The 11,656-nt window shown below is 43.7% G+C and overlaps 1 protein-coding gene across 3 annotated transcripts; it reads right to left on the bottom strand.

Moving 5' to 3' along the window:
• Positions 1-1,374: 1,374 nt before the first annotated feature.
• Positions 1,375-10,624, bottom strand: C21H1orf159 (chromosome 21 C1orf159 homolog). Of its 3 annotated transcripts, none has more exons than XM_030289272.4 (9): positions 10,523-10,624; positions 9,267-9,351; positions 7,665-7,755; positions 6,880-6,949; positions 6,234-6,329; positions 5,583-5,717; positions 5,011-5,036; positions 4,714-4,744; positions 1,375-1,524 (listed from the first exon to the last, which is right to left on the bottom strand). In XM_030289272.4, exons 3-9 carry the CDS (start codon positions 7,734-7,736, stop codon positions 1,451-1,453), a joined length of 504 nt encoding a protein of 167 aa, XP_030145132.4. In that variant the 5' UTR covers positions 7,737-7,755; positions 9,267-9,351; positions 10,523-10,624; the 3' UTR covers positions 1,375-1,450. The 3 variants fall into 3 exon arrangements, with proteins under 3 accessions (XP_030145132.4, XP_030145131.4, XP_030145133.4); XM_030289271.4 differs by having other exon boundaries at positions 10,511-10,619; XM_030289273.4 differs by having other exon boundaries at positions 1,375-4,076; positions 10,511-10,619.
• Between the last annotated feature and the right edge of the window lie 1,032 nt (positions 10,625-11,656).

The raw sequence follows: 11,656 nt of genomic DNA on the forward strand, positions 1-11,656 counted from the left end.
GGGCCAAAATCTGGGATTGCTCATCCAGGGCAAAAATCCTGGAATTTCTGATCCAGGGGCAAAATCCTGGGATTGCTGATCCAGAGAATTCCCGGGAAAAGCACCAGAAAAGCTCCGTTCCCTGAACCAAAATCTGGGATTTCTGATCCAAAGGCCAAATCCCAGGATTGCTTTTCCCAGGATCAGCAGCTCCAGAGTGTTCCCAGGAAGAGCGCAGTAAAAGCTTCGTTCCCTGGGCCAAACTCCGGGATTGCTGATCCAGAGCAAAAATCCTGGATTTCTGATCCAGAGGCAAAATACTGGGATTTGCTGATCCAGAGCAAAAATCCTGGGATTTCTCATCCAGGGGCCAAATCCTGGGATTTCTGATCCCGGGGCAAAAAATCCTGGGATTTCTGATCCTGGGGCAAAATCCCGGGATTTCTGTTCCAGAGGCAAAATCCCAGGATTTCTGACCCACAGGCAATGAATGACCTGTTTTTTTCCAGGAATTCCGTGGGATGATTCACCTGTTCCCAGGAATTATTGGAATTCTGGCTCCCAGCTCCACTTCCCTGGAATCTCCTTGACTTTGCCTCCCCCCAGTGGCTCCAGGGATTTCCCACTTCCAAGGAATTCCAGGGATGAAATGAAAAAAATCCACGGAATGAACAAGAAATCTAGGAAATAAATTAAATTGGGTGGAATTAAAGGAAATATACGGAATTAAAAGGAAATCTGTGGAGTTGAAAAGGAATTAAAAGGAAATCCATGGAATTAACAGGAAAACCATGAAATAAAAAAGAAATTAAAAAGAAATCCATGGAATTCCAATGAAATCCAAGGAAATCCAAAAGAAATCCATATAATTAAAATGAAATCCTTGAAATTCAAAGAAATCCATGGAATTAAAAGGAAATCCAAAAGAAATCCATGAAATTCAAAGGCAATCTGAAAGAAATCCATAGAATTCAAAGGAAATCCAAAGGAAATCCATGGAATTCCAAGGAAATCCATGGAATTCAAAGAAATCCATGGAATTCAAAGGAAATTCAAAATAAATCCATGAAATTCAAAGGAAATCAGCCCAAAATCCTCATTGGGAATTGCAGTGGGAATTTCCCCAAGGCCCAGCCCAGATCCCAGATCCGATCCCAGGGGGAAAAAGGGAATTAAAGCCTGGCTTTACCTGCTTGCTGTAAACATCTTAATTAATCCCAGCTAATTGCCAGCTCCTAATTAAAGCTCTCCCAGTTCCAGAGCCTCTGGAATTCAGGGATTTTCCACCAGGAAATTTCCCTCAGGGGCAGCGCAGGTTTGGAACTGGAGCTTTCCCAACTTTTTTCCTGTTTTATTTTCTAAGCAAAGCCCAAAAAAAGCAGAAAAGCCAAAAAGGAAAAGTTTAGATCTCTTTATTTTGGCACTTTTTGCAAAGACACAAATCCAGGCAATGCTGGGGTTAAACCGAGGTTTAAAACTGAGTTTTACTAGGCTGAGCCCAAAGCTTTGGGGAGGGAACCGGACGGTGAAAAGGAAGGAGAAACCCTGAAAATTCCAAATTGAACCCATAAAAGCAAAGGTCAACTCCGAGCCCAAACTAAACCCACAAAACTCAATCCCAAACCCAAAACTAAACCCACAAAACCCAAACCTAAACCCAAAATTAAACACACAAAACCCAAGCACAAACCCAAAACTAAACCCAATCCCAAACCCAACGCTAACCCCATAAAACCCAACCATAAACCCAAAACTAACCCTACAAAACCCAACACTAAACCCATAAAACCAAATCCAAACCCATGAAATTCAACCACAAAACCCCGAATTAAACCCAAACGTTAACCCCAAACCCAAATCTAAATCCACCAAACTCAAGCACAAACCCAAACCCACAAACCCAACTCTAACCCCAAAACTAAACCCAAAACACCCAACCCCAAAACTCAACACTAAAGCCATAAAACAAAAACCAAACCCACAAAATTCAACCACAAATCCCCAAATTAAACCCAAACTTTAACCCCAAACCCAAATCTAAACCCCCAAACCTCAACCCCATAAATCCCAAAACTAAACCCACAAAACTCAAACCCAAAACCAAACCCATAAAACCAAACCTTAGCCCCAAACCCATTTTAGATTTTTAATTCCACAAATCCCATTTTTCATGACCCAAATCCCATTTTTCGACAATTACAACAAATCCCAGACAAGAAGAGCCGGAAAGAGGAGCTGATCCTTCAATAATTTAAATTTTCAGCAATTCAGCAGGACAGGAATTCCCAGCTCCAGAGCTAAAATTCCTTGGAATTATTTGCATAGTTCCTCCTTTTTTTGTTTTTTTTTTTCCCCTTTGGAATTCAGAAAATCCTTGGGAATTTGGAAAATCCTCAGGAATTCTGAATTCCAGGATAAAAATTTCCTCATTAGGAAGGAAAACCCAAAAAATCTCAGCAGCAGCAAATTGGAAATGATCAAAATTCCAAGCTGGAATCTCCGAAAAAATTGGAAATTTCATTTGGAATTCCTTGGCCAGGAGTAAAAAGTTTTTATTTATCGTAATAAAGAGGAAAATTTTGGAATTTTTTGGCACGGGAACCTTGCCATGATTTGGGCTTTATCCCTGAAAATTCCACCAAAATCTCATCAGGTTTTAAGGAGATCGAAGCAAATCTGGCTGCCCCAAAATTCCCAGAAAAAATGGGATTATTCCATGGGATAAATGGATTTCTGCCCATCCCGATTCTCCTCTCGGAGGGTTTGGAGCAGATCCAGGTTTGTGCTCATTTTTCCATAAAAAATACTGGAAAAAGCTGGAATTCCAGGGGGAAAGAGGAATTCCAGGGATTTGGGATGGATTTGGGATCCAGGAGGAAAAGCTGGAATTTCAGTGAAATTACAGGGATTTGGGATGGATTTGGGATTTTCCAGAGGGTGACAGTGACTTTTCCATGGATTTGGGATCCAGAAGGAAAAGCTGGAATTCCAGGGAGTGACAGAGAAATTCCAGGGATTTGGGATGGATCCCAGAGCCAGCCCAGCCAGGAGGAAAAGCTGGAATTCCAGGGGGTGGCAGTGACTTTTCCATGGATTTGGGACCCTCCGGCTGCAGGAAAAGCAGCAGCAGGGAGACCCAGCCAGGAAAAAATTCCTTTTCCAGCTGTTTGAAATTCCTAAAATCCCTCCAGTAGAATCAAGCTCCAGGGGAGAAGTTGAGGCTGGTGCCTGGAATTTGGGAATGCCTCTGGAATTTGGGAATGCCTCTGGAGCTTGAATTCCAGGGATTTCCCAAAGCCAAAATCCCATTTTTCCACTGGCAGGAGTTGTCCCGATCCCTGTGGCTCATCCCAAAAATCTCAAAAGCAGGAATTCCCAATTCCACCAGGAATGGATTATCCCTTGGAGAACCCCGAATCCAAGGATTGAGCTGGAAAAATTCCCAAAAAATCCCCAAAAAAACCCCAAGCTTTGGGATCAGGCCTGGATTATCCCAAAACGCTCCCAGCGGGATCTGGGATTTGCTTCCAAAGGATTCTGCATCTTCATTGTTGAAATATTTAATTATTCATCGTTAATCAGCATGATTAGCATTATTAATTAGGATAATTCATTATAATTTTTAATTAGCATAATTAATTGCTGTCCCAGCTTAAAGCAGTGGGGCTTGAGAGGATCCCTTTGCCAGCCCAGAATGGATCCACATCCCAAATCCCAGGATTTTGGGGTCACATCCCAAGGAAAGTCCCCAAATCCCTCATGAATTCTCCCCAACACCAAAAATCCCCCAGATCCCTCAGGAATTCTCCCCTAACAGGGAAAATCCCCCAAATCCATGAGGAATCCTCGGGATTTCCAGGATCGGGATTTCCCGGGATTGGGATTTCCTGGGATCGGGATTTTCTGGGATTGGGATCTCCTGGGATCAGGATCTCCCAGGATCAGGATCTCCCGGGATCTCCTGGGGCTGGGATTTCCCAGGATCAGGATTTCCAGGATCGGGATCTCCGGGATCTCCAGCTGGGCTCAGACGTTGCTGACCCGGCTCTCGGCCGGGCCCAGCGAGCGCTCGCGGCGGACGTAGCGCGGCTTCCGCACTGCGGGAAAACATCCCAAAAAATTCCAAGGAATGGGATTGGAAAGGGAATTCCCAAAGGGAGGAAGAGGTGGGACGTGGGGACTGGGGAGCAGCGGGGGTTGGGGTTGGGTTTTGGGGATTTGGGGCTGGGTTTTGGGGGTTTGGGGTTGGGTTTTGGATTGGATTTTGTGGGTTTGGGTTTTAGCACGGCTTCTGCACTGCCGGGGGAAAACATCCCAAAAAACCCTGGGAATGGGATTGGGGAGGGAATTCCTGAAGAACAGGGAGGGGGGAGATGGGGATTGGGGAGCAGCGGGGTTTGGGGTTGGGTTTTGTGGTTTTTAACCCCAAACCCAATATTAACCCCACAAAACCAAAATCCAACCACAAAACCAAGCCTAAATCCCCAAAACCCAACCCCAAACTAAACCCACTAAACCCCACCCCAAACCCACTAAACCCAAACTAAACCCACTAAACCCAAGCCCAGCCCCACAAACCCCACCCCAAAACCCAAACTAAACCCAACCCCAAAACCCAAACTAAACCCACAAATCCCAAGCCCAACCCCACTAAACCCAAGCCCCTGCCCCTTTTCCCGGGAATTTTTGGGAATTCCGGTGATTTTTGGGACATTCCAGGGGAAATTTCCTCACCTGAAGAAGCAGGAGGAGGGATCATGGATGCCTGGGGGGCAGGAGAAGAGGAAGGTAAAAAAACCTCCAATTTTTAACAGATTTTCCTTAAAAATCCAGGAATTTAAAAAAATTCCAGTGATATTCATGTGGAAAAAAGCCATTTTTGACAGTTTTTCCTTAAAAAAATCAGGAATTTTTTAGGATTCAGATAATTTTCACTGTGTACAGATTTCTTCCTTGGAAAAATAACTAATTAAATGAAATTCTTGTTAATTAACTGAAATTCTCGTTAATTTAATAGCAGAATTCACTCACTGTTTCACTAGGCTGCAGAACAGATGCTAAAAGAGAAGAAAAAATAATTAACATTATTTTGATAAATTTGAATTATTTCAATTATTATATTTTAATTTTAGTTTATTTTAATAATTTTAATTAATTTCTTCATGGAGGGATTTCTTTTCTTGGTAAAAAAGGAATTTTGTCCCAAAATCCAACCAAAATATTCAAAAAACCCATCTGGAGAATTTGATGGGTGTGGGACTCTCAAAACTGGAGAATTTTTTGCAAAATAACGGTAATTTTCTCCATAAAATGATAATTTATGAGCCCAAAATGGGAATTTTCTCCACAAAATGGGAATTTTCTCCTCAAAATAGAGATTTATGAGCTCAAAATGGGAACTTATGAGCTCAAAATGGGAATTTTCTCCACAGAATGGGAATTTATTGGCACAAAATGGAAATTTTTGAGCCCAAAATGGGGATTTATCAGCCCAAAATTTGGATTTATCGGCCCAAAATGTGGATTTTCCAGGAACAATCCCTATTTCAATCAATTAGCAGAGCAGAGTTAATTAATGAATGCGTAATTAAAGGATTTGTTACCTTTGTTCCTCCTGTAGAAAACCTTTGGGAGTTTGTTTGCTCTTTTGAGGTAGAAGAAAGAAGCCACAGAAAGGATCAGGAACAAACTGAGGAAAAACGTCCCCAAAATCAGCGAAGCCGCGACCTCAGGGCCCCCTGGAAATCCAAAATGGGCAAAAAAGAGAAAAATCTCTTTTCATCCAAGCGCTAAATTCATGTATTTCTATTTTTATATTGTTTATATCGATGCCAACAAATTGATAAAAAATATTACAATTAATTCAAATAAAAAATATTCCAAAATCTCCATTTTTTGCTGCATTTTTGAGGCGTTTTTGCAGTAATTGATAACAAAAAATTGATAAAAATTATTACAATTAATTCCATTTTTGAGGAGTTTTGCACTAATTGATACCATTGTATTGATACAAATGATTACAATTAATTCCATTCTGGAGGCGATTTTTGCACTAATTAATGCCAATAAATTTATTAGACTTAATTCCATTTTTGAGGCGATTTTTGCATTGATTGATGCCAATAAATTTACACAGATTATCACAATCAATTCCATTTTTGAGGCGATTTTCACACCAATTAATCCCGATAAATTGATACAAATTCCCCCAATTAATTACCACAAATAATTAGCAAAAAGCATTAAACTCTCACCACTGCCACAGTCACCGAGGGGCTGCCCCAGGCTCTGGTTCCGGCACCGGACGCAGCCGCCGCCGCTCCCGTCCTCGTTCCAGCGCCGGTAGCAGCCTGCAAAAACAGGGAAAAGGGAAACCCAGGAATTCCTGATTTCCACCCAATTCCCGGATTTTATAGGGAAAACCCACGGAATTCCTGATTTCCGGCTGATTCCCAGATTTTACACGGGAAAACCCACAGAATTCCCAATTTCTGCCCAATTCCCAGATTGCACAAGGGAAAACCAACAGAATTCCCGGATTTTACATGGGAAGACCCACAGAATTCCTGATTTCCACCGAATTCCCAGAGTTCAGAGAGGAAAAAGTAAGGAATTCCCGATTTCCAGCCAGTCCCAGATTTTATAGGGGAAAGAAAAGCAGGAATTCCCTTTTTGGGGTTACGGACAGCACCTGAGTGCTCTTTGCCCATGCTAAAGGGGTTTTATTCCAAATTTTATTCTAATTTTAATTCCAAATTTTTATTCCCAAATCTTATTCCCAAAATTTTATCCCAAATTTTATTCTCGATGCTCATTCCCAGTGTTCATTCCCAATGTTCATCCCCAGATAATTCCCTGGAGTAAAGGCCCTCCCATCCCGGGATTTTCCCGAATTCCCACCTGGGCTGCAGTGCGGGCAGGAGCCGTTGGGGTCCGACCTCCCCTCACAGCACTCTGGGGCTCCCGGCACCTGCGGGGAGATTCCAAAATTCCCAAATTCTGACTGCGCCCGGAATGGGATAAATCCCAAAATCCAAAATTCAATCCTGAGCCCCGCGGGAACCGAGGGTTCCCAAATTCCCCGGGAATCCTGCTCCAATCCTGCTCCGGCAGGGAGCAAATTCCCTTCAGTTGTGGGGCTGGCTTAGTTCAGAAATCCAGCTCACTCCTAGGAATCCATTTTATCTTAGAAATCTATTTTACTATTATAAATCAATTTTATTTTTGGAAATCCAGTTGACTTTTAGAAATCCAGTTGACTTTTAGAAATCCATTTTTATCTGAGAAATCCATTTTACTTTTACTTTTAGAAATCCATTTTACTTTTAGAAATCCATTTTATTTCTATAAATCTTTTACTTTTATAAATCCATTTTACTTCTATAAATCCATTTGACTTTTATTTTCTAAATAAAAATACAGAAAATGTTGGATAAAAAAATAAAACTAAAGTGTAAAAAAGTATAGTAATAATAAAAAAAAATTAAATAAAATTTAAAAAAAGAAAAAAGAAAAAAAAATTTAAAAAATAAAGAAAATTTTAAAAAATAACATTAAAAATTCAAATTTAAAACATTTAAAAATAAAATAAAAATAAAAATAAAATAAATAATTTTTTTTTAATAAAAATTAAAAATAAAAATAAAAAATGAAAATAAATTAAATTAAATTCCCGGAGCACCCACTGAGTTTTCTGGGGATTTTCCAGCCACTTCAGCCAAAAGCCGGCTCAGGAGCAGCACAAAGGGCACCTCCATGCCCAGGGAAATCGGGGATCTGCAGAAAATTTGGGAATAAATTCCAATTATTTATTGGTGACACCAGAATTGGTTGCCCTTTGGTAAAGAGGTTCAGGGGGAAAAGGGGAAGAGGAAGAAAACACAGATGAGGATTACTGATTATAAAATAGAATAAAATTAAATTATTCAGATTTTTGTCAACACCTTATTCAAAGAGGAAGAAAACACAGATGAGGATTATTGATGATAAAATTGAAAACTGAGAGAAGAACGGAAGGGTTTTAAAAGATGATATTAAAAAACTGAGGAGAAAAGTTGAAATTCTAAAACAGAGAGAAAAATAAAAGGGTTTTAAAAGCTGAAATGATAAAACTGAGAGAAGAATTAAAGGGTTTTAAGAGTTGAAATTAAAAAACAGGAGAAAAGTTGAAATTATAAAACTGAGAGAAGAATGGAAGAGTTTTAAAAGCTGAAATGATAAAACTGAGAGAATGAAAGGGTTTTAAATATTGATAATTCAACATTTCCACATTCAACTCTGCCTGAATGAGAAGACAGAAAATCCCTGAGGATTTTCCTGCCAGCTCAGCCTTGGGAAGGCAGATTTGGGAATTCCAACCAGGATTTCACTTTTGGAGCAAATCCCAAATTTCTGCCAGCGCGGATCTGTGAGGGAATGAAAGGAAGGCAGATTTTGGAGCAAATCCCAAATTTCTGCCAGCTGGGATCCCCAGGGAATGAAATCCCTGAGGAATTCTGCCTCTTGCAGCTGCTCAAAAGTGACACCAACAGCTCCGGGCCTTCCTCCCCCTGATGCAGGCAAAATATTTTCATTATTTCACTGCTTCCTTTTTTCCTGCTGCATTCTCAGCATTTTTCTCACTGAAAATGTTGCTGGAAATTGGGAATTCCTTCAACAGCTGGAAAAGGAGGAAAGTGGAGAGAAATTGTCCCTGGAATTCAGGTGGTGTCACAATTCCGTGGGTTTGAAACCGCATCACACCCAAAAGCTGCTTCATAAAATAAGGGAAAAAGCTGAGAGCAGAGAGGGTTGGGAAAGCAAAATTATAAAAATGAGGAGAAAAGTTGGAATGATAAACCTGAGAGAAGAATTAAAGGGTTTTAAAAGATGAAATTATGAAACTGAGAGAAGAATGGAAGGGTTTTAAAAGATGATATTAAAAAACTGGGAGAGGAATGGAAGGGTTTTAAAAGCTGAAATGCTAAAATTGAGAGAAGAATGAAAGGGGTTTAGACAATGAAATTATAAAACTGAGAGAAGAATCAAGGGTTGGAAAGGCTGAAATGATAAAATAGAGCAGAGTCAGAGGTTTTAAAAGCTGAAATGATAAAACTGAGGAGAAAAATTGAAATGATAAAACTGAGAGCAGAATGAAAGGGTTTTAAAAGCTGAAATGATAAAACAGAGAGAAGAATGTACAGGTTTTAGCCATGGCAATGATGAAGCAAAGCAGAATGAACAGTTTAGAAGCTGCAATGATAAAGCAGAACAGAATGAGCAGTTGAAGAGCTGCAGGTGTCACTCACCTGCGGGCTGCCAGGAGCCCTGTGCACCTTGCCCAGCTCAGCCAACACCTGCGGCTCGTGCTCTGCTGCTCATGTCACCAGGAACCTGCCGTGGCACACACAAAGTTTCACAAAACAAACTTTTATCAGCCCCAGCTGCAGCAGGACTCGTTTTTCCAGCCCCACCGCCGGGGTTGTGCAATAGCCGTGAAAAGCTGGGTTTAATCACAGGCACCCTAAGCCAGGCTTTGCTGCAAGAGCTGCTCCACGCCTGCCCCGAGCAAACATTCATTTATATTTACAGCTGGGACACCTCCTGCTCCTACAGCCCCTGCTGCAGTAGGAAAATCAGGAGAGAGGTGAATGTTCCACAGGGAAAAGCGGTTTGGGAAGGGAAGATGAATATTCCACAGGGAATAGCGGTTTGGGAAGCAGAAATTAATATTTCATAGGGAAAAGCGGTTTGGGAATGGGAGATGAATATTCCAGAGGGGAAAAGCAATTTGGGAATGGGATAAAGGGACAGGCTGGGCCACCCAGCCCTGTCCAGCCTGGCTTTGGGCATCCCAGGGATGGGATATCCATGGGATAACCAGTGCCAGGATCCCAGCAGCCTCCCAGGGATTTCATCCCAAAATCCATCCTAAAGCCGTTCCTTGTGGCTTGGAATGAATCCTCCTCCTCCTGTCACTCCATCCTTTGGAAATATTCCGGTTCCCGTAGCTCGGGAAGGTCATGGTGAGATCGCCCCAAAGGTTCCCCTCTCCAAGCTCAACAATCCCAATGTTTCTATGGCTAATTTGGGGTTTTTTTTCCACCCCTAAATCCCTATTATTTGGATGTGCATTTGGGGGGAAGCTTAGCCAGGAAAAACAAGCCAAAACAACATCACCGAATACCCGCGACCTCAATAACCTCAGCTTGGCGAAAAATTGTCTCAAACCGAGTTCAATTATTAGGAAATAAAAGTTTCACGGGGGGGATAAGAAGGAGAGGATTCCTTTCCAAACGCAGCAAGAACAAGCTGGCCCCAAATTCGCTGGGCAAGGAGAAGGAACAAGGGGCGACTTTTAATCCTAAAACCAAACCCTGCGACCCGCCGCGGTGCCGATTTCCCCGCAGAACTCGGTGACTCCATCAGGAACCGCTGCCCACCGCCAACAATGGAGCCCCACCCAGAGCTCGCCGCTCTACCCGGGGCTCGCCGCCCCTTCCCCCTCCCGTTTCTTCTTCTTCTTCTTCCTCCTCCTCCTCCTCCTCCTCACCTGGGAGCTCACCTGAGCATCCCCCGGGCACCGCCGGGGTTCCCGTTCGTACCCCCCGCCCTCCACCGGCTCCCAGCCCGCTGCGCCCCGCGGCACCTTGGGAGTTGTAGTCCCTCGGCCGCCGCCCGCCTCGCCGCTTCGCCTAGCGGCCGCTCCTCCACAAACTACAAATCCCAACAGCACCCGCGGGGCGCCCCACCTGTTCCCCCCACTCCCCGCAGGTAACTGCGCTCTCTCAGCCTGTTACGCGCCGCCCCGCCGCGCCTGCTGGGAAAGCGAGTCCCGCGCTGCCGGCGGGGCGCGGGGGCGTGGGGTTCTGCGCACTACAACTCCCGGCACACCCCACGCGCGCGCCGCCGCCATTTTAGGCGTTGCCTGGCAACGCTGACGCGGCGGGGCCGAGGCCTGGGCGCCCCAAAAATCCCGGGAATTGGGGGGAAAGCGGGAAAAAAAACGGGATAAAAACAGGGAAAAGCGGGAAAAAATCCGGGAAAAGCAGCTGTGCCAGATGTGGCCGCCCATCCCCGGGGCTTGGAGCAGCCAGGGAAAGGGGTGGGGCTGGATGGGGTTTGAGATCCCACCCAAAGCATTCCATGATTCCCTAAAAATCTCCTTTTAATGTGGTTTATTCCCCTTAAAAATATAATTTTAATGTGGTTTATTCCCTTTTAAAATCTCCTTTTAATTTGTTTTATTTTTAGAGCATTAATCCATTGAAATTTGACTTTTCCCTCAGGGAAATAAGCAGGAATGGGGAATCCATGGCTGTCAGGAAAAGCAGGAATGGGGAATCCATGGATCCTGGAAAAGCAGGAATGGGGATCAGCAGGAATGGCTGTCAGGATCCCATGGATCCGGGAAAATCAGGAATTCTGCCAGCAGGGCCCGCAGGGTTCGCTCGGGTCGGGAAAAGCCGAGAGGAGGAGCGGGAGGGCCCCGGAGGCGTTCCCGGGTCTGCGGCGCGTTCCCGGCCCCGGACCCGAGACATTCCCGGGGTGATTCCCGGTCCCATTCCCAGAGTGATTCCAGAGGCGTTCCCGGCTCATTCCCGGTCCCGGTTTCTGCTCATTCCCGGCTCATTCCCGGTCCCATTCCCGGAGTGATTCCCGGGGTGATTCCCGAGTCATTCCGGAGTGATTCCCGAGT

Source organism: Taeniopygia guttata, chromosome 21 (genome assembly GCF_048771995.1).
Source record: "Taeniopygia guttata chromosome 21, bTaeGut7.mat, whole genome shotgun sequence".
Lineage (NCBI taxonomy): Eukaryota > Metazoa > Chordata > Aves > Passeriformes > Estrildidae > Taeniopygia > Taeniopygia guttata.

Excerpts from the sequence above, each read along its gene's own strand:
- C21H1orf159 (XM_030289272.4), bottom strand. The coding sequence starts at position 7,736 with ATGGAGGTGCCCTTTGTGCTGCTCCTGAGCCGGCTTTTGGCTGAAGTG. Across the intron at positions 5,037-5,582 it reads TTTCTACAGGAGGAACAAAG|CATCTGTTCTGCAGCCTAGT; the intron begins GTAACAAATCCT and ends CTTCTCTTTTAG. Across the intron at positions 4,745-5,010 it reads TTCTGCAGCCTAGTGAAACA|GCATCCATGATCCCTCCTCC; the intron begins GTGAGTGAATTC and ends CCTGCCCCCCAG.